At 42.8% G+C, this 26,339-nt stretch overlaps 2 protein-coding genes across 4 annotated transcripts; both read left to right on the forward strand.

Moving 5' to 3' along the window:
• On the forward strand, window positions 1-6,937 carry SUMO2 (small ubiquitin like modifier 2). Of its 2 annotated transcripts, XM_074921805.1 has the most exons (4): window positions 11-228; window positions 1,949-2,080; window positions 5,255-5,326; window positions 6,853-6,937. In XM_074921805.1, exons 1-4 carry the CDS (start codon window positions 208-210, stop codon window positions 6,913-6,915), a joined length of 288 nt encoding a protein of 95 aa, XP_074777906.1. In that variant the 5' UTR covers window positions 11-207; the 3' UTR covers window positions 6,916-6,937. The 2 variants fall into 2 exon arrangements, with proteins under 2 accessions (XP_074777907.1, XP_074777906.1); XM_074921806.1 differs by lacking the exon at window positions 5,255-5,326 and having other exon boundaries at window positions 1-228.
• Window positions 6,938-14,933: 7,996 nt separating this feature from the next.
• On the forward strand, window positions 14,934-26,339 carry JPT1 (Jupiter microtubule associated homolog 1). 2 transcript variants are annotated; one of them, XM_074921700.1, is made up of 5 exons: window positions 14,934-15,116; window positions 18,220-18,362; window positions 18,998-19,095; window positions 21,006-21,033; window positions 25,354-26,339. In XM_074921700.1, exons 1-5 carry the CDS (start codon window positions 15,061-15,063, stop codon window positions 25,515-25,517), a joined length of 489 nt encoding a protein of 162 aa, XP_074777801.1. In that variant the 5' UTR covers window positions 14,934-15,060; the 3' UTR covers window positions 25,518-26,339. The 2 variants fall into 2 exon arrangements, with proteins under 2 accessions (XP_074777801.1, XP_074777800.1); XM_074921699.1 differs by having other exon boundaries at window positions 25,369-26,339.

Here is a 26,339-nt window from a genome sequence, read left to right on the forward strand (position 1 = left end):
GGGCGGGGGAGCGCCCGGCGGACGGGGCGGGCGCGCGCACGCACGGGGGCAAGGCGCGGCCCCGCGGCAGTGCGTGCGCGCTCCCTTCCCCCCCCCGCCTTCCCCTCTCTCTCTCTCTCTCTCCCTCCTCTCTCCTCCGCCGCGCTCGGCCGTTTCTTCCCCCCCTTTGTGAGGCGCTCGGAGTGGCCCGGACATCGCTGACTCGCCATGGCCGATGAGAAGCCCAAGGTGAGGCAGGCGCCCTCCCGCCCCCTCCGCCGCCCTCCCTCGCGCCCGCCGCCTCACTTCGCCCCTCCGGCGGCGGCGGCGGCGGGAGGAGGCCGGGGCCCGGCCGCGAGCCCGGCCCCGGCCCGGTCAGCCGATGGCCTCGGCTCCGCCGCGCCGGCTTTGCGCGCCATTTTCCTGCGCACCCAGGCCGCGTTCGCCTTCCCGCCCCGCCGAGGGAGGGGGGGCCGGGGCCGCAGCCTCCCGGGGCGGGCGGAGGATCCCCGGGGAGGGCGGCGGGGAAAAGGGGGGGGCGAATCCGGGCTCCCTTCCCGCCCTCCTCAGGGAGAGAGGCAGGTCCGGAGGCGGTTGCTGCTGTTGCCTTCCTCCTCCTCCTCCTCCCCCTCCCCCTCCTCCTCGCGGGGCCGGATCCGGCCTCCCCTGCGCTGCTGGCGGTGGCTCGGGCTGGCTCGGGCGCAGCATCCCCGCTCGTAACCAGCCTTTCGCTGGGGCACTTGCCAGCCCCTTCCCTACGGTGCCGCTGGCAGGAGCGCGCCGGGGCCTTTTCGCCGCAGGCGGGGCGGGCGGGCGGGCATCGCTCCCTGCCCCTTTTGTGCTGCCGCTCGCCCCTGGCCGCGGGAGGGGCCGCCCGGGGTGGGGGGGGACTGCCGCGGGCGGAGGGCAGCTTCGCATTTCAACAGCAGGAATTAACAAAACAGCCACAGGGAAAAAAAAAAAAACACCCTACAAGCAGCGAACGCCGCGCTGCCGCCGTTCCTTTTTTTTTTTTAATTTTTTCTTCCCCCCCCTCCCCCCCCCCCTCCCGCTTTTAAACTGAGTTTGATATTGCCAGAACATAATAAACTGCGGCGGGGCGGTGTGTCGGGGCCGTAGCCGGGAGCGCGGCGGGCGGGGGATCTGTCACATGGCGGGGACCCGCACCCCGGCCGGGGCCATCCGACACCCTCGCCGCTTCCCTGGCCTCGGGTCGTTTATCCTAAAGAAAACAAAGATGAAAACGCTTCTGGGCACCTCAGGAGCGGGCGCTGCCTAGGAGCTGGGGAGCGTTGGCTCTTCTCTTTGCTTCTGCCGTGGTACTCTGCATCGGAACACGAGCAAAGGAGTTAAAAGTTGGTTTCTCTGCAGTTTCTGTGTGCCGCTTCTAATGGAAGCGAGAGGATCGGGCTGCTATTTAGGAGGGGTTTTTCTTAAACGTTTTCTGAAGGAGAAAGCATAGTTCTTTTCGAGTTTTGTGACCTTTTCAAGTACAGTCCTTTAAAGCATCTTGGAAGTTTTCTTCAGAAGTACCTCAGCTGATATGAAAAAGTTTGAGATACAGCAAGAAAGAGACTTAGCTGGTGATTGAGATCATAGTTATAATATAAATAACTTTATTCCTTCGATTGGGAACAGTAGCACTGCATATTATTGATAGAAATAACTTTTTTTTTAAAATTTGTTTTAAAACAGCTGGCATAGTAAGTCTTCACTGCTACTTTGCATGTTAACCAATCTCAAGAATGACAACTAGTATTAGTAGGGTTTAGGGCTTTTTGTATGTGTGGCTTTTTTTTCAATAAAAAGTACTGACCTTTATTTCCTAATTCAAAGTTTCAAGTTGGTAAACAGCTATAATATCTTTATTTCCTGCTTTTGAATGACCTGTTGCACTTTGATAAAATGTTAACTTCTTGTTTCATACCTTTTAAAAAAGTGGTGTTTTTTTTCTTTATTTCCTCAACAGGAAGGAGTGAAGACTGAAAACAATGACCACATTAATCTGAAGGTGGCAGGGCAAGATGGGTCTGTGGTGCAGTTTAAGATTAAGAGGCATACACCACTTAGTAAACTAATGAAAGCCTATTGTGAACGACAGGTATGGTACTTGTATGATGGTCAGGAGCACTGGTGTCTGGGGGAGAGGTGATCTTCATAGAGAAAGATGAAGATAGTAAAGTCTTAAAACTGTGTAAATATGCAAAACGATAGAGGCTTAACAGAAACTAATTGTGTTGTGGAAAGTGTATTGTTCTTAGGATCTGTCATAGAGTGGCCTGACAGGGTTGTGACAGGAAATGGGTAAAATAAAGTTCTGTTGTTATTTTTGTGAAATGTGGATTATAGGTGTAGGCTCTTGGGAGGCGACTGTTGCTCTACTGATCCAAAATATCAGTATAGACAGGGTGAGTTAGGAACCTGCAGTATGAATTTAAGATAGAGAGTTGAATGATAATCCAGAGGTATTTTTATAGCCTGGTCATAGACTTCTGATTATTAGCTTAATATTATTGTGTTAAGGTGAGAGAACATCAGTGAGTATTTTGGGGATTAAAGGTGTCTAAAGCTTGAGAAGGAACTTGTACATTTAATGATGAGCTTTGTTTTTTCTCTTGTGGCCTAGTTGTCAGACTAACCCTCCCAGGGAGAAAAAAAATGTATTTTGCTAGGGGCAACTGTAGCCAACCTACTGTGTTGCAGGCAGCTATTGCAAATTTTAAAAACACCTGTGTAAGAGTAGTGCTATTTAACACTTTATTCTGAAGCTTCTGATTAGGAAAATTTTGTCTCTGCTGTCCGTGATTTTTTAAATGAAAGTCTGCCATTAAAAAGTTCCATGTCTACAAAAGTGTTTGTAATTGGGAAGGGGTTTTTTTGAACACAAATATTCAGTGAAACTATCGAATACAATAAAATCAGTATAAAATATTGAGGTAACTATTTCACCACCAAGAAAACAAACTGCAATTCTCAGAGTGGTAAAACCTCTTTGGTTTACCCTTGGACGCAATAGGATAGTGAGACGAATAAAGACAGGGAAAATCAGCTCTTACTGAAAATGTGAATATGTGCTTGTATGGGTATTCTGGGGATAAATTAGTGAATGTTTGAGGCTGTGAGCTCATTTTTTCCTACCTCTGTCATACAAATTCAAGTTATGCTATGTAAATCCCTGTGTATTGCTTTTTCCAAACTTAAAGTGCAATTATTATCTGTCTTTTGTGGCGTTAGAGGATAGGTTAATTATTTCTAAAGTCCTGGGAAAGATTATTTTAGAAGTACGATTCATATTTCAGTAACTTGGATACAAATGGAAGTCAGATTTTAGAACTTTTCACCTAAATTTCTAATCTGCTTTAAAAAACCTAAACCCAACAAAAAACCCCAGGTGTCAATGGGAGAGGGGAAAAAAAAAAATCTTTGGAAAGGGAGGCGTTCTTTCTGATTTCAGTTTTAAGCTAGTAGGTATCCAAAGGATATTTCTGTGGAGGTGGACTTGTCTTGAAATTTTATTTCTTAGATGCTTACTTCTCAAACTTTGTTTAAAATAATTTGTTCTGTGTATCTCCAAAAGTTAGATTTTGTTCATGTTCCTAACTAGGAATGCCCAATCTTAAAATCCCTAAAGTGTGCCCTCTAGATTTAACTTTGGAGAGGTGGAAGCTGTGTATAGAGTATTATGAGAATATGAGAATTAGATAATATGAGAATTTAGCATCTTTAAAGAATGAAAATCATGTATCGCATGCAGTAGACCTAAAATGGAAGTAACTAAACCTTGAACGCTATGATTAGAAGATGAAGACTATTTGCAGTTGTTTTAAGTGGGGAAAAATTGTCCATGGAATATACTTAATTTTTTGTGGACATTAATCTCACCAAGGTATGTTTTTTTCAGGGTGTTCTCAGTTAGCATTTATTCAGCTCATAAAGTTCTCAGGAACCTGCAAAAACCCAACACTTTTGGAATAAGAAATATATATTTTAAGAAACACAATGTTGGAGAAAACAGCTCAAACCAAATGTTGCTGTGCAAAAATGTGTTGCTGCCATGACACTTGGCCACATGGCTTTCTTAAACAAGATAATGTTCTGAGTGAACGGTGCAGAATCTCAGTCACACTAGAGAAGGCTTTTTACTGTGAACTATAAAGACTTATCAAAAAGTTTACTCACATTCTATATTAAAATATTTTCCTGAGAAATCAGCTTCTCAAAAATAATTACTACATTAAGTTCTCTTCTGTGTGTTGTATCCGCTCTTGCATGGCTAAATGAAGGCTTCTTTTCTAATTCAGAGATGCCAGAGCAGCACCATGTGATAGATTGAATTCACTTCAAAACCAGCCAGACTTCTTGTATTTTTAGATACTCTGTATAGAGAACAGATAGAACTGGGAAAGAAGTAGACACCAGGGTTCTTGGTTCTGGTTGTATCCTCAAACTTCATTCATCTTCCTTTGCAGAATGTAGTGTGCTGTAGAATACCTTTGAAAACTAACTTGTAAATTTGAAGCTTATCTTGTTAGTAGAAGGGATTGTTGCTCTTTAGTCTTCTTTTTTCCATCTGTTGGCTCAAGTGACAATGAGAGTTAAGACCTGGGGATGGAAGAGCTCAGCAAAATGACTACTGTGTGGTAGAAATGCTAGTTCGAAATACTGTTCCTTTAGTTTTTTTGAAAAAGTAGAAAGTTCCTTTAGTTTTTTTGAAAGTTCCAGCTGTGCGTGGAAAAACTTCGATCCATTGATCTCATTAATAGGAATTCAAGGTCAAAAAGTTACTGTTGCCTACTCTTTGCTGCTGTGGACTAAAAGATGGTGGTTGCATTTCTGGAAAAAATGCGGTTTAGAATACCTTTGATTTTGGGAAAGATCAAAAAGGAGTGTTGAATATTACTGTTTGACATTTGTTACGCAAAGTGTTGCATCTAATTTTTAAGTGAATTATTATTAAAACGCACTATAAAAATCCCGGCCTTTGGGATGAGACCTATGTACTAGAAGTTGTTTTATTTTAACTTACAGTCAGTGGGGGCACTGTTGCTTCTCTTAGTTATTGGACACAATGCAATTTTTAATATAAAACAGATTGCAAGGATTTGTAGTGAAATGCCTTAAAGTCAGTGCATGAGGGGAGTACAAAAACGTATTGCACATTATGAATGGTGGCTTGTAATGATCATGCTGCAATTCCAGTGACAAGTTCATGAGAAAACTAGCAAGTACTTTTACGCCAGACTTACTTCCCTTTGTGTTACTTCTCTTTGTCCAGGGGTTGTCAATGAGGCAAATCAGATTCCGGTTCGATGGGCAGCCAATTAATGAAACAGACACACCTGCACAGGTAAACAACAGAAGCAGGACTAAAGAACTGTGTTTGAAATTTGCTGCAGGAGTTGACGTTTCTGTTTCATATAAAATACTTGGGTAATTGTATATATTAATGATAGAACTTAATCTTTTTTACCATTATTTTGGTATTACTAGTTTAGAATTGTTGGAAATGGAATCTTAGACTTAAGTGTGTTGAATAATTAGTCTGCATCACTGTAGTAATAAGAAAATGAAGTACAGTGTACAGATGATGAAACTGTCACTTTACTGAGTCACAACTCTGAGATAAAGTATCAGTAAGTTAAGAATTGAGTTTTTCCTGAAGCAATGGCTTTATTTTTTTGCCAGGATGTTCTCAGAGATCCTATTTGCAAACTTGCATTTGTAATACAAAAGTAATTTTCTGTTATGTGTAATCTGAAGTTCTGCTTCAGCAGCAGAAGACTGATGAATCTGTGAAGTTTGGGTTGTCTGTTTGTACTTGGTTAAAACAAAGGCTGTTCCAAGGACAGAATAGTTCACTGTGGCTCTTTTCTGGACTGCTCCATGTGGCTGTGTTTAATTAGCCTTTCCAAGTGATACAGCTTTATAGGCTTTTCAGAACCACTTGTTATGAAATAAGGAACTTTTGTTTTTAGGAGGTTTATAGTAGATCTATGTTTTCTAAGTAGTTTCTCCAAAGTATGTGCCTCTTATGGCCACATTCTATGACACTTTTTAACTTGGAATACTGGTAATTGAGGCAACAGGGTGCTTTTTTTTTCTCCCATCCATGTTATGCTGAAGCTAAGGATCAGTCTATTTATAGCTGCAGTAAATGCCATAGACCAGTTTGATTTCCTGGAGCAGAAATTAAGACTGTTTAGAAATATAAACATTAGTTATAGCTACTCCTTCAGTCTTGGTACAGATTTTGTCAGCAGGTAACATAAACATCCCAGGAATATCAACTGTAAAAAATTAAAGTGAAAAGAGAGAATTATGTTAATGAAGTATTGCTGTTCCTCACTGGCAGTTTGTTGCATGGTTGACCGTGTAAAGTGCTTTTAATTTTTTGGTGCTTGATGATGTTTGGTTGGGCTAGGGGCCTTAATTATGGTCTGCTTTCTTTAGTGCTTCAGCTGAAGCCATTTGCACATTTGAACAGCAGCAGCAAAGTGGAATTGTGGCAATGTTCTAAAGTAAACTGAGGAAGTAAATAGGAGAAAGAAGATGCAGTGGCCAAGTAGGCAACAGAATTAAAATATTATGAATGCTGATATTTTTCATAGGAGTCACACAATGCACCCTGAAGTTACATAATAGAATTCATTCTGGGACAACAGTTATCAACTGGCGCTTTTTTTTTCCATGTAATTTGTTTGCTTTTAAGTTACGGTGAGGGAGGTTAAATGTACAAAGTGATGTTGATGGAGGGGAGCGGGGCTGGTCTGATTGAGTTGCATAAAATGTAAACTTGAAGACGGGAAATGTAAGAACAACCCAGCCTATAGTAGATAGAAGAGTTTAAAGCCTTTTTTCTCTTTTCTGCTATAGTTGGAAATGGAGGATGAAGATACAATTGATGTGTTCCAGCAGCAAACAGGAGGAGTTTACTAAAAAAAAAAAAACAAAAAACAAACACAAAAATGAACCTGCTACTTTCCTCTCCAGAACTGTGCTCCCACAGGCGACACATTCACAATTAGAAAAATGAGACTTGGTTCAGCCACATCCTGACTACTGCAGTATAGTTTTCTCTCTTCTCTCTCTGATTTTTTTTTTTTTTCCTATTCCTTCTATTGTACATAAAGTAACTGGTGTATGTGCACAGACATAATGCATATTTTTTTTAACTAAATGGCCAATGGTATGTTTTGATCAACATTTAATGGAGATGGGGTGGGAAAATAAACTGGTTCTGTGAAAATGCCCCTTTCTCCGTTAGTGGCATGCTCCTTCTACTTTTATCTTTATATTCCAGTAAGTTATTTTGCTCTCACTGTTTAAAAAAACCCACCTTGCATACCTTGTTTGATTGGATAATTTCAATGTTTTTCTTTTATCATTGTAAAACCAAGGACAATTTTATAACTTTTTTGTACGTAGCTGTTACATGTAGAGCAATCTCTGTCTAAGTAGGGATAAATTACTCTAAAAAAAAAAAAAAAAAATCCTAGATAGTTTTCCCTTCAAGTAAAGCGTCTTGTTGTTTAAATAAACTTCTTGTTTAAAATAACCAGTTTTCTTTATTTTTCTGTGGAGTAATAGTACTCAGCGCTTGTATTTCTTTCTCTGCAGCACTTCATGCTTCTCAATTCTGAGCTTTCTATGCGGTAAGTAAGTGTAATCCCCTTCCTGCAGTCAGAGGACTGTTGGAAATGAAAGGCTTCCTTGAGACCTCTCAGTCAGTCAGTAGTTGAACTGGAAATGGAAATCAGTTTTGTCTTTTGATTATTTTATTTTTGTGTATGATCCGCTAAGCCAAAAATGTTTGATTAGGCAAACTGCAAAATACTGGGCTACTTAATTAATGCCTTTGGGTTGAGCTCTTTTCGTCAGTTTTTGATAGAAACACCAATATTGTTGTTACAGTAGCTTATTTGAAACTCTGTATTTGAATGCTTTTTGATGTAAAAAGAGCAAATAATTTCGTTAACCTTTCAGTTTATTGTGGTATCAAATGGGAGATGCTTGGAAATGTAAAGTAAAAATAAAAGATTGAGTTCTGTTTTGGGGTGTATTTAGCTATGGTGGTGTAGATTTCAAGCTCTGCTTTACTGTTGTGGTATTCCTGCTTGAAAGGGGGAGAGGCTTTTGAAGTACCGAAGGGAGCTAGTGACAGTGATGTTTTTCATGAGTCCTTTCCACAAGGCTGTTCCTGAGTTTTCTCATGGGGAAGTTTAGAGGTTGTGGTGGAATCCATGGATGTTCATGAAAGATTATATACCTGTCTACTCAACAGCCCCAGAGCATTCTCTGATGTCCTAGGAATGTTCTAATCTTTTGTAGTGTTTGCAGTAAGTTAATGCTCTTTTAGGTATTAACTTGTTAGCAGAGCTCACTTTTTGGAGATAGTTTTTATAATAGTTAATTCAAGAAGTGATTATTAGATGGTAGGCCAGTGCCTGCTGGATCTGAAAATTCTTAAAATTTGTGGTAAAATGTCCTTTTAGCAGATAGACAATGATCTATTTGAGTTTTGTCATGGTTTTCACACATCTGATATTACATTAATTATGTTTAATGAGGATATAAGAAAAGTTGTGTCTTTTTGCAGTTGCTTTTGACTATGTAGCTGAAAAATGTAATCTACTGTATGCCATGATTTTAATTCTAGGAAATCCTACTGCTAAGCAGATTATTTCTTATTCTGGTATGTATCTTTTAGACTTCTGTGGTATATTGCAAGGTTGGAATTCCCTCTTGTGAACAAATGTTTTCATATCCAAACCCACAAATGGCCTGGAAAAAACATTTGGGGAAAAAAGTGGTGATGGGAATATATTTCAACATCTCTTGTAGATTAGACATGGAATACATTGCTGTTTGGCTTTAGAATCTCTGGCTTTCAACCTGGATAGAATTCTGATACTGGTATATAAAATTCTTTCAACTTGATGTCATGCCAAGATTTTTCCCAGGAGAAAGCTGTCTTTTATCTTGTTTGGCCAAAAAAGATGTTTGAACTTGCTTTAGTTTCTGAAGAAAGGGTGAGGTCTTCTTAAATACAGATTTTTTTCAGTGCAGCTTAAGACTCTGAAGTTCAAAACTCCCTGTTGTATCTTGCCTACTGTTTTTTCTTTCCTGAGGCAATGTATGTCAAGCGACAGGTACTGAACAGCACGCTTTCAAAACCAGCGTCTTAATTTCCTGGATTAGTAGAGTGGTGCTTCATCTGTCATGACTTTAGGTGCAGGATTCTTGTAACATAATGTTCCATTAATAAAATGAGACCATTTAACATGAATTTTGATTAGCTTACCAAAATCTCCCTGTGCAGAAATTAAAAACATAGGATTTTGTACCTTTGAATTGATGTGGCAACTTTGGAAATACACCTTAATTCAGCATAAATTGAAGTTTCCTCTAGTATTTAGTGACAGGCTATTAAAAAATGGAGAGGCATTGATCACCTAAATTTCTCCATTTCTAACATCCTTCTGCTATACACCTGAGCTTGCCCTTCATATTTCTGAAATAATTCCTCTAACAGTGCTGGATGGTGTTTATGTAAGATGGTGACTTCAATCAAAAACTGATAAAATGGACTTTTCTGAGAGGTGTTTTCTTCTTGTTTGAGTTTCTCAATTTTTATCTAGTTCCTTAAGAGCCTCAAACTTTTAATTTCCATTAATCTAGCAGAGTAAGTGGACCGGCACATTCTGACACATGACATATTTGTGTACACAGCAATGTAGAAATACTAACCTGTTCTTTTTAAAAACTGTATTTTTAGAACTCTTCTTGCATGGTCTTGCAAATACTCTCCTTATAACAGACCCGTTGCTTTTTGGTACTGCTCCTTTGCCACTTAGAGAATTTATGTGTTGATTCCTGTTTGCTGGGACTTAAGTGGTTTTGCCGTGACTTCATGTTCACTAAGGAAGCTACTGCTAGGGGTGATGATTCAGAAATGGTATGAAGTACAGGGATATAAACAATTTGGATCGATTAGTTGGAGTTCACTTAGCTGTTTGGCCTGGCTTGATTTGTAATAGTTCTTGTGTATACACCGGTAGCCTGATGGACTACTAGAAGTCCACGTGGCGGAGGATGGAGGAAAATTGGGAAAAAGGGTCTTATCAAGCGAGTTGGGAGGTAAGTTTTCCATGTTTATTAAACAGCTTGGATCTTTCAAGAGTCTGGGCAAATTATATTATTGCCTACAATTTTCAAATAATGTATTCTAAAGTGATTGCCCTGCAATTTAGTTAATAGTCCTCTCATAGTTTTTAAGTTAAAAAGAATGGAGTAAGTCATAACTGGATACAATACTCTAGTGAGTTCTTGTGGATGGTAAGATGTTGTCTGTAGTATATGCTGGGTCTGTAGTCCTTCAGACAGTTTCTGTTTCAGTTGTGGAATGGACACGACCAGTTATTTAAAAAAATGTAACCAAAACTGTTTCAGGCAGCTAAAGTAAGGCATTTTTATTCATGTACAGGGGGATAATGACAGGTTGAAAGCATAGCTGGTTTTGGTGGGATCCTCAGTTAACACCTGAAAATCAGTGCCTTGGTTTATCTGCACAATGGGGATAATACCCATTTAATCAGGCTCTTGTGAGGATCAATATTAAGTGGCCTGAGATGCTGGTTCAAAAGGTGTTCTGGGAGTTCAAGGCTGTTCTGAAATGGAATATGCTAAACTGCCAAGAGTGTAAGGAAATCCTCCAAGTAGTAATCTGAGAGAGATTCTTGTACTGGCATATGGAGGTGTTCTCAATAAAACAAAAATCCCTGAAGTAGCACTAAGATAACTGCTGCTGCAAGATAACTACAATATCAAGACAGATATAGCATCTCTGCAAAGGTTATGGTCAAACCGAGATTATTTTCTCACAAGAATATTGCTTTCTAGTACCTTCACTTCATTACTTCCGAGTCAGACAGTGTAATGTAAGTGCTGTTGTTTTGTGTGTTGGATACTGGTTCTATTGTGACTGTTACTGCAACATTAATGAAAAGGTATAATGTGACTGGCTCAAAGAAAGAATACTTTCTATGCTTCAGCCAGTTGGAAAGAATTGAATTTCTAAGGAATAGCAATTTGTTTCCAAAGCTAAAAATGAAAAACTAGATGCTTCCTTCATCATCTATTAAATTGAAAGTGAACAATAAATTGAAGGATTTTTATTAAGATTGTGGCCTCTTCTCAGTACACTTGTATGAGCTGTTGTGCAGAACGAAAAGACAATCAAAAGCATTTAAATGATTTGAATTATTCTTAATTATATTACCACTGTAATTAATACATTTAATTCTCTGGATTATCGAGGTTTGTTCATTCTGACTGTTAAATGGTTGCCAAATTGAATGTGTTCTGATAGTGAATAATGTAATCCTTTAATTTATCTTGCTTTTTTGTACTTGGTGTCAGAATGAATTGGTAGTACAGCACTTCTCCCTGGTGATTAGGATGTAGGAGTGTAAGGATGTATAGGAGATAGAAGACTGGATTTTGATCTCTGTTTCAAGTTTTTGGTTGGCCTTCAAGATGCTTAATTACAGAGGTTTCCTGGTTTCTTCACTAGTAGCATGGGTCTGATGGTCTTACTCTAACATGGAGATGCTGGGAGGCCCAGCTGGTGCTTATGAAATGGTTTGAGTTCCTTGGAGAGGAAGAGTTTTCTCGTATCCCTGAAAAATTTCCCTTTGTGCAGAAGGATGAGGTAGGGCTGGTGATGCTATGAAGGAGGTGGTTTGCTGTCAGCAGAGATCCTGGAAGTAGCAAAAGTCAGTGGAGTGCGGTAGAAAGACAAGTGTATGAGTTGGCAAGGAGCTGCAGCGGGGATGAGGACTGTGGGGAGAGTTGTAGGTTTTAACAATCCTGATACGAGGATGATTTTGGAGCACAGGGAAGGACTAAGGTTGTGGAAGCTCAAATAAATAGTTAATAGATTGTTTCTCCTTGGGAAAGGAATATTTTCCAGGGAGACATGGATGCAAAGGACACCCTTTGATTAATTTTGTGTTTGTTTTGGTGGCTTAGATTCCACCACCCCCTCCCTCTTTCAGCGTCCAGTCCATAGATCTCATTAAAGTACATCTGATGCCCTGCAAGGGCTCTTGAAGGATCACTTGATTAAGAAAACATCAGTTTAAGCAGACTCAGACAAAACAAGAGTGGAATGAAAGGAGCTCTTTGAGGACTCTGTCAGGACTCTGACTTCCCCTTCCAGTGATGCTTGTCTTTTTTTCCACTAAGGAACAATGCTTTGGAGTACACTGCCAGACTTGGTAATGCTGGATGCCCAGACAAGAACAGCATCATGAATTGGCTACGCTGTTTATGTTCAGAACTACATCTCTGCAGCTTTGAGAGGAGTCTGGACATTGTTTGGGAAGGAGGTTTGAATCACAGTAACTTACTGTTAAGAACTTTACCTGAAGATGTAGAGAGGCGCCAAAACAACTTTCACAACTCTTGCAAGCTACAGCATCAGCTCAGTAGGAGAAGCTGTTGAATCTGTAGAGTGCCAGGCTTCCACTGAACTTCTACCATGCATCACTTCAGATGTGAAAGTCTTTGGCAGCTGCAAATCCAGCTGTAACAAGGATTATTTATTAGCTGACACTTACTTTTAACCTTCAGCTCTGAATGAATTGGGGGAAGAGGACAAGACTGAATCAAAACATCTTTTTTGTATGATGTGCTTGGAATAAAGAAAGCTCTTTGTCTGTGCTGTAAGTAGTAGAGACTGGTGTGAAGAAGAAACCCTTGGTCACAGGATGATAACCGAGCCAAGGATTTTCTCAAACCAATGGTATCTCTCCTTGCCTAACCTTTGCATTTCCTGGAGTCTTGTTCAGACTTCCAGATGCTTTTTGCGTTCATTGCTGGTTGAATTTCAACAACAGGTGGAATTGTTTGGTGTCTGAGGTTTTCAGACAGCTGCTGAGAATTGTTCTAGTCAAATGTCATCATCCTGGGAAGGATCCTAAGCTCAGTTTCTGTAGCCATCTTCGTAAACCCCTTCATCTTGTTATGGGTAAATAATCAGCAAAGCAACTTTTATTTAAAGACTATTCTGGAGTCAGGATTGCCTGAGATACCAGTGGGGTCCCTTGGAAATACTGTGAAGGTTTAGAATTTTAAAGCTGCTTGTTAAAACTAGCTTTGTCAGAGGGAACAGGTTTTACTTCATATTGACTTTAAAAAATGGCTCCATATGTCTCAGGGGTACGAATTTAAGAGTCAAATCATGTGGGTTTGAATAAAAAGCATTTAGATGACAAAATACTTCTGAAAGTTCCCAAGAGAGCAGATGCTTACCTGTATGCAAGTAGGTGTCATTTGCCTTCTTAATGCCCAAGCCTAAGGGATAATAGAATTAAAACAACTGTGTCAGGTTACTTAAAATTTCCCTTTAATCTACCTCTAGAAAGATGTGATGTGACAGAATTCCCTGGGGACCTAAATAGTGGTTGGGGATTTTATTTTAAACAAGAATTTTTTTATAGATCCCAGATGAGAGAAAATAAAATACTATGGTCCTATTTGTGTATTTTTAGCAGTTCAGCTCTTTCATGAGTTAGTATTAAGGCTAGTGATAATTCAGACGCTTGGCACCTCACGTTGTGCATAAGGTGAAGTAGCACAAACCTTGCCTTTTCCAGACCAAAAAGATTTTCTAGCGAAAAGTGATTTGGGAATATTAAGGGCTGTTATTAGTGCAAACTGGGAGGGGTCAGTAGAACAGGTAGGGGTTTTCTTCTCCCTTTCCCTCCTTTATGCAAGTACTAATTAAAATAACATTTGCAGTGGGAGGTCTCGATGTGTTAATTTTGGAATAAAAGTTGTGGTGATCAAGGAAGCATCTCTGTGTCTGAATATGGCAGGTAGTTCAGGAAGCTCCCAGTCACCGAATCAAAGGTGGACTTGACAGGTCAACAGACAACATCTGGTAATTTAATGTGCTCTATCAGCTTTGTGCTGTCGCTTGGTGGAAGATAGATGGCACAAAAGTGTGCAGCCTCGTGCTTTTAAGACACACGTGAGCAGTGTTGCTGGGCTTTGTGGTCTACCTGCCATAGATGTTCTGGGACTCAGTGGAATAATCCACTGCTCCAAAATCGTCTGATATTGCCAGTTATTTTATTGTACTGCTCTGCGGGGCAATATTGTATTATTTCTGCTCTGAGGTGACAGTGTTTCACGCTGTCGCTGCTGCAGCAGCCCTGCATGTGTCTGCAGGCCACTGGATGTTTCTCCATTCTCGTTGGAGCCAACCTGTAACGCCGCAGTGGCCTTGTGCAGACACCTCCCGCACCTTGATGGCCCCTGTATTGTTCATCGCCGTACTTCGATGCGCCGTGATGCGCTCTGAGGCAACTTCAAGGCTGACACGGGCTGGGCCACCTCCCAACATGGTGGTAAGCGTGGGGGAGCAGGGCCTCGGCGGGGATGGCCGAGTGGAGCACCAGGCATGGGCCTTGGTGCCCCGATGGTACTTGAGGTGATGTCCTTAAAGGTGGCCCTGGGGGCCGGCGGGGCACGAAGGGGTGTTTGCCGAGGAAGGCGAGTGGTGGGGCCTCCCCCCTGCCTGGACTGGCAGCGCGGCCTCCCCTCCCGAGGGAAACGCCACCGAGACTTTTGTCTCACCTCGTGTGGCTGAGCCAATCACAGCTCACCTGGTATGAGCGACGGGCCTCCCGCCAATCATCAACAAAAGGCGCCGCCGCCCAGGCACAGCCAATCACTGCAGAGCAGACGTATTGCTTCACCAATGAGCTCTTGGGGATGAGGCAAAGCGCATCAGAATAGCCGGTGAGGCGGGCCAAAGGGCAGAGTGGCAGGGCGCGGTCGAGTAGGAGCTCGGGATTGGGTTTGAACCGTCCAATGAGGAGGCCGCCGGGGGGCGGGCATTAAGTTGGGTATAAAAGGCGTGGCCGGTGAGGGCGGCGGCTGCAGTTGTCACCGGCAGCAGTAGGGCAAGGCGGGCGGGGGGGGAGCTCCGTTACCGGGACTGTCACTCCCTGCTGGCCTCTCGGCGGAGCCCTTGCCCCTTCCCCTTCGTCCTCCTCCTCCGTCCCTGCCGCCATGACCACCACGACCACCTTTTCGGGCATGGACCCCAGTGGCAGGAGCAGCTCCAGGTCCGGCGGGGGCTCGCGGGCCGTGGGGACCGTTAGGGCGGCGGGCGTTACCGGCGGGGCCGTCCCTCCCTCCCGCCTCGGGGCCCGAGCGCCCGCCCGGCCGGGCAGGGCGGGGGCTGCCCGCAGCGGCTCTGAGGGGGGCGGCGGGACGCGCGGGGCGGGGACGGGAGCGGTGGGTGTCCGCCCGGTCCGGACTCGGCGTGTGCGGTTCCTCTTTGCCGTTTCCCGGCCGCGCCGGGCGGGTCGGCAGGAGGCGGAGGCGGCCGCACCCACCCCGGGGCAGCGGGCTGCCCGTGGGCTCGGCGAGTCAGCTGCGCCGCCGGGGGGTGGGGGGCGCGGGGGGGCTCGGGCCGTGGCCGTGCCCTGCCGCAGCTGCCCGGGGGTGGGGGGGCGGGAGCTGTAGGGGTGGGAGCTGGCGCGACCCACCCCGGGCTGCTCGGGTGTGCGTGTGCGTCCTGCCTCTTCCTAACAAAGAAGGGAGGCGACTCCCTGCCTCGCTGCGCGGCCGCGCAGCCCCATCGCGGGGGTTGGGGCGGGGGGCACACACGCTGCACCCCTGCTGCTCTCCTGCGCCCGCCGCCCGCCCCTCCCCGCGGCTGCTGGGACCGTCCTTACCCCTCGGCCTGGCGGAGCAGCCCCGGCGGCCGCCGCGTTCTGGGTGGGGCCGAGCGGGCTCCATTGTCTGCTCTCCCCGGCCCTCCCCACCTGCCCGCTCCGGCGGCGGCCCCCGGCTCGGCCGGTGTCGCGCCCCGCTCGCAGCTCGGTCCCCGCGCGGCGGCCGGCCGGCCCCTCACCCTGTCCGGGGCGGCCGTTTTGTGGCTGCTTGGACCGTCGGCACGCGGGGAGCGGGGGGGCGCCCCTTCCCCGGCTCCGACCCTGCGGCGGGGCCTCGGCCGGGCTCCCGGGGGGGGGACGAAGGGGGGGCTGGGGAGCTGCGGCTGGGAAGGGGCGGGGAGGAAGCCGTAGCCTGTCTCGAAACAAAGAAAACTTGGCAGGTACGTCTGGAAGAGATGCACGGCACTTTGTCGCGTTTCTGCAGGAGTAACAGCTGGCTTGGAGAGGATTGTGGCTTTTTTCTTTTTTTTTTTTTCCCCAAGCTATCGTGTCCTTTTTTTCTGTAAGGTTTTGGCCTGACAAAGCAGATGCTTCCTCTTTGCTTTTAGCGTTTTGAGGTGCATTTTAAATCAAAGTGGAAAAAAAACAAAACCAGACTCTTTACAAGAGTGCTTCCTGGATGGAGCTGTGGATGAATTTTCACTGTACATCACTGGTATCAGGTGCAGTTCTAAGAGCAGTTCATTGCTTGAAGTGTTAAATGTGGCTTTGATGAAGCGTGTTACATCTGGAGGCTGAGAGGCTTCTAATCTGTCAACCCTTAGTTGAGCTTGGCAAAAGGGATTATTCATTTTTAACAGTTTGACTGATGCCTTTTTCCCTTCGATTGCCTCTTCTGTTAATTTCATTAAGACTGTCAGTGGAAACTTGCACTGTTGCGAGTACTGGTTTCACTACTCTGGTAAAATAAAAGTGATCTAAGATGTCGGAACAACCCCTCCTTTGAACAGAGTGTTCTTCAGATTAGTAAATGCAACATGTAACTAAGAAAATTAACCTTCTACATTTCCTCTGGCAAAAAAAAAGATAAGGAGGTGATTCAAGACCATTATACCATATCTCTTAATTCAGAAGGGAGACAAAGCAAGTCATAAAAATGTTCTTGGATTCTTAAAACATACTACACAATCTCCTGGGATCCTCTTATTAGCAGCTGTGAACATTAGTAATTAGAACTTTGGAGAAAAATTTGTAAAGAAAAGTAGTTTGCTAGTTAAGTAACACTAAATATTCATGCCTCCCACCTTTGTGAATTTTTCTTGCTGTGGCGGCGTTTGAGCTCTGAAGGCTGGAGAAGTGTTTTTGTGTTGCGCCTGGAATGTAATAGACACAAAGTCTCAAAAGATCTGAATGCTTTATAATGTCGTGGTGATGACATTGTAAAATCAGACACGTTCTTTGTGTTGAATTCCTGGGTTTGGTGCATTAATGAGCTGTATTTTGTTTTCTGTTGTGAACTTCTAACTTTAATTTATTAAATTATTTGGAAAGAAGAGGAAGTACATCATCCCTAGCTTGTTCTGATTTTTATTTCAGAGCACTGGATGTCTTGAAAGCCCAGTTCTGTTGGTGTTACTTGCACCTCTCTGGGGGTTGTGACAGTTCTCATATGGCTTTATACATTTTTATTCTCCTGGCTTTTGTCTGGCATCAGCCTTGATCTCATGCTTAAGAAAATAAGATCTGAAGGAATTTACATTTAAACATCTGTTTTGCTGCTGTTGATTGCTGCAAGTTGGAAAGCAGACCATGGCGTAGCCATGGTACATGAAGTACCACATAGACTTCTTTTGTGTCTGATAGAAGACTGTTAGATTTAGGTTACATATCTGGAGTTTTGTACGTGTCTCTTCTAAAAATAGTCTAATTTAAAACTGCTTAATTGCACCTTTTAAGTGCAGTCCGGTAGCGTGCTGCAGACTTGAGGGTTTTTCCAATGAAACAAGTCTAGATAAAGGCTGCAGCCCCCAATCATTGGTGAAGTGCTTTGGCTCATATGCCAAACTTTAGCCTTTGCTGTGCTGCCAGTTTGGAGCTTATTAGCTTTCACAGGGTTCTCTTAAAAAAGCTGGAATTTGACATGCCCACATAGTTGTTTTTATTTTTTAATTGGCTTAGACTGAAGACTGGTAGCAGCAGCTCTCCTTGGCACCAAATGAAGCAAGCACACGAGTAGAGTGCAGGAGTGTTTTATTTTTGTGTTGCTAAAGAGAAGGGTAGTGGAGATGCAATGCCTGGATTGAACACTGCAGACAGCTTACCTTTATAGTTCAAATTATGCACTGAAGACATGACAGTCTGTGTCATTTGTGAAAAGCCAATGCATAATACAGTCATCTCGTGGTTTCTGTTTGGACAGCGTTTAGCCTGTGTGACTGCCCATTACAAGAGCCAATAATGATCCTCTTGGCTTATTAGTCTTGATTTATGCGTGGAGCGCAGTACGGTAATGGTACACACAAGATTTTAAAGCTGACTCTCTCTGCAGAGTGCTGCGTCCTCCTGGTGGTGGGTCCAACTTTTCCTTGGGGTTTGATGAACCAAAGGAACAGCCTGTGCGAAGGAACAAAATGGCATCCAGCATCTTTGGAACTCCTGAAGAAAACCCACCTTCCTGGGCTAAATCATCAGGTAAGAACATAGTGCTTTGTTTCCAGATCTGCTGACATCGATTAATGCATTTTTTTGTATCAGCCTGAAGCTGCTGGTGGCTCAGTGTGGAAACCAGAGTTCAATTCCTGCTTGGTAGTTTGGGGCTATAAATTATGTCTACTTGCATGGGATTTTTTATTTCTCCTTTTGAATTGCTTCCAGAGAGTTTTATGCAAGTCTTGGGCATAGATGTTGCAAGCGGAGAATTGTATTTCGTTTGCAATTTCTCCAAGTTAACCAAGTCACAGTAAGGTGAACTTGTATCTTAGTATTTAGAGTTGCACTGAAGGGTCTTGATTATTCAGAGGAAGTTTAGCTTTGTGTTTTACTGGCAGCTGGGATTAAGCTTCAGTTTCTGCAGAGCGCTGCCAGTATGGATGGCCTTGGGACCCTGGTTTCCATCTCTTTAAATGACACCTTCAGCTGCATGAGATGCTGTTGTAAGACAGTAATCTGGGAGTTACTGTCTAAAGGATCAGGACTTCTTAGAATGGTAAAGCTTTAATTTCAAAAAACAAGCAAAGCACCCAAACCCCACAAAACCTCTGACTTTATGATCTGCTTTCCCAGTAAATTTATCTTGCAACCTGATTAGAATCAATCTCTGCTTGTAGGGACTAAGACAGGTGAAATCGGAGATGACTGTGAATCATCTGGACCACAAAGGAGAAACTCAACTGATGCAAACTGTGGAGACTTTGTAGATCCCAAGGTCAGTACCTTAACTATGCAGAGCCTGATAATGGGACAATTCATGCTCTGTGTGATGGCTTTATCACTGGTATTCACACAGTTAGAAGCATTGTTGGATTTGAAGCCTTATTCTCAAATCTGTTCTTTTCGGAAGGTTCTTTTCCACCTGATAGTCTTACAGTATGTTGGTGAAGGGCTGAATTTTTCTGAAAGGAGCAGTTTCTAGAGCTCTTGACTGTTCTTATTGATGAGACAGAAATGAAGTGGTGTGAAATGTAGTTTCAGCCATGTGTGTAATTGTGTTTTAACAGATTTTACAAACAATAGTTACAACAAACTCTGCGTGGATCTGACAAAGGCCTTGGTCTCACATCCCAACAAGTACTTAGCTCAGTAGCATGAATGCTTGTTTTAGTTCTGTTAGTGTCTTTAATAAATACCATCAGGTGTGTGACTTTCTATATAAGCTGTCTACTTGGTAGCAGTATAGAGCATGATTTGCAGTGTTAATGTGGGGTTTGCTAGATGTATGATGTATATGAATTGCTAGATGTATAATGGGAAAACCAGGATGAAGAGTAGTAATTCCTCTGTAGAAAAACAGACATCTAGGGTAGACTGTGCTTGCATAAACAAATTCTAGAGTAAAAAAAACCCACAACATTGTTCTTTAAAGCTCTCCAGCTTTAAGTTTTTTGAAAAGAACTGGGTAGTTAAACTGTTGATCTCAAATGTTGTCGCAGATACCTTTTGCCTCATGGGTTATAAACAGCAAGTTTTATTTTGATAATTGGCATAGATCATCACAACCCATTTTTGTAATTAATAGGCGCTTTGGGCCACAAAACTGTTCATTGTTGCAGAAAGTGTCATGTTCCAATTTAGCAAATATGGGATTAAATTTATAGCTGCTACCACAGAAAATCTGTTTAGTCTAATTCTATTTTCTATTTAATGGTTAATGTTGTTTACCATTGCTGTGGTTCTCAGCTTTGCAAACACATTCTTCCAATGTGGAATACTTTAATTTTATACAGTAGTTACATTTACAAACAGCAGTACCGTAGCCCAGTCAGAGATATAAGGTGATACATTTGTGTGAGTTTCTGTGCATTTATTACCCCGATGACTGCAGTTTCACTATGGAATAATGTTAAATCTGTAGAAGATGATAAAACCTCATGCCATTGAGGAGCCTTGGCTGCTGCTGAAGACTTTTTGTATCTTTGTATGAAAAGAACATTTAGCTGTTTATGTAGTGAAGGAAACTTTATCAGTAACACTGCAAAAAACAGATCTGTATTTCACAAATGAAGTTAAATATCCTGGATAGAACAAATGCTCTTGGCCTTGCCAACAGATAAATGTTTGGTGTTGGAAAGAGTTGCTTAGTGGGAAGGAGTGGACACTGAACTATTGCTAAATGCTTGCAGTATAACTTTCTTGCCACTGCTGCTCAACAGTTAGAGTGTTCTGGTTACTGTCAGTGCTGCCTAATGTAGGATACTGTATATAATGAAGTATTCTTGCCCACCTGCATCCTTCACAGCGTGGGAATAACAAATAGGCCATGTGTTACAGGCCATCAGGATTACTTCAGTTGTATCTGTTTAAACTTTTTAAAATGTTAGGTAAATAAAGAGCTGATGAAATTATATTAGTCACTCTATAAGAATTGATGCTTAGAAACCCATAATATGAATCTGCAGAAATCTGTATGCAGAACCCAGCGTGCCACGCTGATGTCAGTCCCTAGAGAGCCTGTTGCTGGCCTAGAAGTGCTTCATTGGGTCTGTGACTCAAAGTGTCGCTGGATAGAACCATGTGCTCAGCCGCTGTGGTCATTACGTGGAGTATTGAATTCCCCCTCAATGGAAGGGGGAAATACATTGTGAAGTGTGAGATATAATGTGTTTCTCTCTCTTCTAGGGAGGAGATGGTGGCGGTGAAACTTCTGGTGAGTAACTCCTTCAGACTCTTCTAGTAAAAAAAGCCTTTTGCAGTTAGGTGCTTTTGAAATAGAAGAGGTTGCAGGATATATAAATGGTCATCTATTAGGAGAGAGACAGCTTGGGGTTGTCCCTTGAATCCATTGAATCAGTAAAGTGAGCTGACTGCTTCAGTGTAAGTGTGGATATGGAATGAAATGGTGGAGTGCCTTTTAGTTGTCAGGTTAAAAACGAGGACAGTCCAGTTCATTTATTTTGCCAGCAGCAGTTGGTGATTGAAAGACTATCCTGCTGTCACAGTAGCTTATGATGAAATAGTAGTCACCTTTAGTTTAGTTGAGCAATTTACTACTTTCCTATTGTCTTCTCATACAGCAAACACTACATTCACAGAAATAATCAAAACCAGCTACTGCATCTGAAAGTGTCTGCATTAACTATCTTTTAAGTTCCTGTCGCTTTTTAAATGCTGATTTTTTGCCAAGGAAGCTCATATGCATACTGCAAATTTAATGTAAACAGGGGCATTTCCCCTAGCAGCATGCATGTTAACCTTGAAGTGCTTTTTCTAGCTCTGAGGCTGGAAATCTCCTTTGTAAGATTCACCTGAAGAATAGCTTACTTCCTGATGAAAGGAATGTGTATGTTGACTGCTGCTTTCTAAGTGCTGCTTTCAACACCTGGGAGCTGTGAGCGATCACTAAAGCCATTAGCAGTTCCATGTCCTGAAAAAGACTTCTGCTGGGAATGGGAGAGTTTCCAGAATGTTTTTAACTACCTCTTAAGTGGTATCTGTGCCCCAAATAAGTCTTGCTTCTTTAGCAGTCTGCTTCTAATCAAACTATACAGGCTTCTTTAGTATTTCTTCCCTATATCTGTCTGATCTTAATTAGCACTGTAGGCAGCTAGAGTTTATGTCTTAAGTAGGAGGATGCGGTTTGATAATAGAAATAAACTGATCTAAAGGCTCTGCTGCTTTTCCTGGTATTTGTTTAAAGCAGCTCACCATGGGGTCAGAGGAGAGCCTGGAAGCAGCGGTGAGGCAAGAGGAGATGGGATGGGAGGAAGCAGAAATGGGGCTGCCTGAGGGTTAGCAACAGCTGACTGAAACTTTGAGTACAAAGTGCTAAAAAAAGTTCGCATTTTCACAGGTGCCATATTTGTTGGCTTTCGGTTTCTTTCTGGTAGGTGACAGTGAAGGAAGTTCTTATCAAGTACCAAGTATATTTATGCTGGGAAGGAAGTGTTTTGTTTGTTGTTGTTGTTTTTTTTAAAAAAAAAAAAGTGTTACTGGAGAGTAAGCGGGGTTGTTTACTGTTGTGACCATGACTGAAAATTAAATTTTAGAAGATGGTCAAGAGAAAAAAATGACAGGCAAAGGTTTGAATGTTAAACTTCCACTTGATGGTACTTAGGAGTAAAAAGTTAATGCTTCCTGGAAATAGTGTCTGTGGCAGATAACTGGGATATTGATGGACTGATAAATTAATTTCTACCTTTGATAGCTTTGGGTATCATGGGTTCGTGGAGCACTGTCTTGCTGAGCTAGCTGTGTCACTCCACTTGATATTCCTGCTGTGAGAGATGGCAGACATGAGCTGGTGAGCATCCCACCTGTTGCACATGTGATTTTGTACTCGATGATGTGGAGCTGCCTCTGGGCTTTGCAAGGGGATGAGTGAATACACCTCCAAGTAAAACTGTCTGCTTACAAGTTCACAGCATAACTAGATTCATAAAGGATTTCCATCATTAAAAACAAGTTTATTCTTTTGAATTTGGAAATTATGTTCTGTGTGTAACTGGTTATAAGACACCAGGTAGATGTCAGGTATGCATATTTATTAACATGCCTGTCTAGGGGAAGAAAACTTGTTCCTTTTGCCAGAGAGTTATTCCTGCCTGTTTGGAAGCTGTAGTTCCTTTTTGTGCATCCAGTGCTTTGCAGTGTACTCCATAGAAAGCTGTTTCAGAGATTCTTCTGATAAGGGAAGAATTTTAACATGTGATCTTGTTGCATTTACCATTTCAGCTATTAGGTTGGCAAACTTATCTATACTGTGATTATGTGGGAAGTACTAATGTGTATATCAGCTGGCTCCATGAGCCTCTAAATGCTGTAGAACCTTCCCCCAAAGTCTCCTGTGATAGTAATTCTTGTTTCTTTTGTGATTCAGTTAGCACTGTGTACTTAATGAATGTGACTAGCTAAGGAGAACTAGACAGCACTCAATTGACTGTCACCAGTGACCAGCTTTACATGATGCACAGGAAGGTGGAGTCTGGCCTTTGGCGGACAGATCATCGTCATGAGTACTGCACAGTACTGGACCGTCTGCTGACGGCGCAGACAATGGAGCACTCGGCGCTGCACGAGCAGTGGCACAGCCACGGTTGTTCTTGGCTTGCTGAGTAAGCAGGCAGTGGGATGCATGAGCTACAGAAGCTTCAAGCTTAAAATTTTGTATTAACTCTTGTGTTCAGACGTGCCCGTGGGTTAATGAATACAGCAGAGAATCTATAGGTTATTTCTGACTGCATGGAGACTATACTAAGCTGCTGGAGTTCTTTAATATTATTACAAGCACGAGTACAGGGGGTTCAGTGGACACGAGTGGGTTTTCAGAGCTTCTGATAAAGGTCTGCATCAAAAGATTGTAAGAAAAAATAACTGAGTTGCCTCAGGATTGGAGGAAAGCTGCTCCTGTGAATTGGAAAGTAGCTAAAGAATAGGAGACAAAGGGTAGGGCTCCGTGATTGCTTTTCAGGATGGAAAAATGAACCATGGGAAGTGATGCTGGGACTAGTTTTATTCAGTGCCTTCATCCGTGACCTGGAAAAGGTAATGGAGAGTGAAGTCTCCAATTTTGTTGTCGGTATTTGCTCTTTCAAGTAGTCAAATTGTGCTGATGGTGAGAAAATCTCCCTGTCAGCAGGACTCAACTAAATAATAGTAGGCAGGTAAAAAGGTGGCAGGATAATATTTGTATAAGTAAGTATAAAGTAATACATTGGGGTGGAATGGGGGGTGAAACCCCAACACCTAAACCAGGACAGTCTTGTGTTCAGCTCTGTGCAGCAGTTAACTCCCAGGATCTGCCCTGAGTCGTCTTACTGAAAGGTCTCTGAAATGTTTGGAGTCGCCAGTAAAATACTGAGTTTCATCAGGAAAAGAATGGGAAACAACATCATTTGGGCTCTGTAAACAATGATATATACACACATCTTGAATCATCTATATCATCCTTGAAATGTAAAGACCAGAAGGTTGTAGTGGAGGTAAACGAAGGGCAGAGGAAGGTAATGGCAAAGGGAAGGGGGTGCAGTAGCTGCCTTATGAGGAGAGACTAAAATGGCTGTGCCTCTTCAGTTTGAAGAGAACGCTGGGGGAGAGGGAAAGCGATCAAGATTTAGTAAATCACGAAGGTGGTGGTGAAGGTGAGTGTGCAGCTGTTCCCTGAATCCTCCAAACCAAGAACTAGTGACCATTAGGTGAAACTAAGGGCTCTGTTAAAAACAGATGAAGTGCATCTTCACAGAGCTGGTGGTGAAGCTCCCCTCCCCACCCCCCCCCCCCAACTGTCAGGGGCTACTTGGTGCTCATTTGGGCCTTTGACTCATAACTGATTTGTGTTAATCTATCAAAATGTGAGATGCTAATGTACTTGCTGTGCTCATTAATTAATTGTCAATGAAGCAGATACATTAGTTATTTTCTACAGTATCTAAAGTGCTTCCTGGGAAGAATTCCTTCTGTGTCCTGTCTTCACTTGTGGTTGTTGAAAAGTATTTAAAATAGATTAAACTATCGTGTGCTTTCCAGGGAATGTATGATCGGAGCCTACCCATGCATGGCTATTCCCTAGTCTGTTCTCTGTGAAGCCTCAGAAGTGTCTGTCAGATTCTCTTCCCCCTAGTTACAAAATTGGGAATGTGGTTTAAATCTGAGCTCTTGCTTACAAGTACTGGTGCTTCTGTGACTTGGTTTCCAGCACCTGCTCAGACTTGAGTTACAATTGTCACAGTCACATGCTGACTAATATGTACCAGACTTCAGACTTGAGCTGCTTGTTATTTTAAAAAAATTTTAAAATAAAAAATTGCTGGGGTCCCCTAATAGCAACTGAGTGAATGTGGCTCTGGAATGCCTGAAGCTGAACTGTGAGGCATCTGAGAAACACTTCAGAGGGCTGAAGTCCATCCTGCCGGCAGGTTACAGCAGCACTCTGAGCGTGTCTGTAAGCCTGGAGAAAACTTACAGGAGCTGATCTTCTGTCTAAGCCAGGAAAAAATCTGGCTTTCATCGTCCACATCAAACACTTTAAAAGCTTCTTTTCTTCTAGAAAACACTGAGGCTGATGTAGAAGCTGCCCCAGGTCAGAATGAAGAAAAATCCCTGCCTGCTGCACCTGTTCCTAGCCCAGTAGCACCAGCACCTGCACCGTCCAGGAGAAATCCACCCGGTGGCAAGTCCAGCCTAGTCCTCGGTTAAACCTTTCCTTTCCTGACTGTTTTGAACTCGTGTCTGTTTCTTTCCCCCATGCTTGTGAACTGCACAACTTGAGCCTGACTGTACATCTCGAATTTCTTTCATTAAAAAGAAGCACTTTATGTACTCCATCTTTTTTTGAGATCAAGGTTTTTTTCCACTTCTGTCCTGTGTTTCCCCCAGATCTACTGGAAGTGACATGAGTGTTTTCTAGTGATAGACTTGAGGGAAAGCTTTATGAAGTATAGTAATGTAATTCAAAGGAGAGTAGATTGGTTCTAAGTGTGCTTAGAGGGTTTTTGTACTGAGATTTTTTTAGAACCCCTTAGCTTTACAAGGGTCTAGAATCCTGGTTAAACAGGCCAGCAAACAATCAGCAAGAGCAGTCCCTTCTTCCACATGTGAGATTTGGGGATCTAAAAGGCTTCATTGACTGCATGTGGTAAATGCCTTGAGCCCTGCTGTGCCATATAAATCATAAAGTGGTTAGTGTACACCATGCTGCCTTTAAAAAAAAAAAAAAAATTAGAAAAATCTTGATACTGGACTACTATGAAGCAGGGTATGTGCCAAATAGAGGGCTGATGACCAGAGCCGCCTGGCCTAATGCTAGGAGGGGATTTATTCAGACTTTATTCAGTAAAGGTGGAGTGGATCGTATAAATAAATAAAAATTACAGGGCATTTTTTTTACAACTGACTCAATGCTGTGCATGATCATGCTGGTGCTTGACCATGAGGTGAAAATCTCGTCCTTTAAAGTGTGTGTTGTAATTTCACAAAGCTGGACTGTTGCTTAAAAGTAAATAATATAGAAATTTTGAA

This window comes from Athene noctua, chromosome 18, assembly GCF_965140245.1.
Source record: "Athene noctua chromosome 18, bAthNoc1.hap1.1, whole genome shotgun sequence".
NCBI classification, from domain to species: Eukaryota; Metazoa; Chordata; class Aves; order Strigiformes; family Strigidae; genus Athene; species Athene noctua.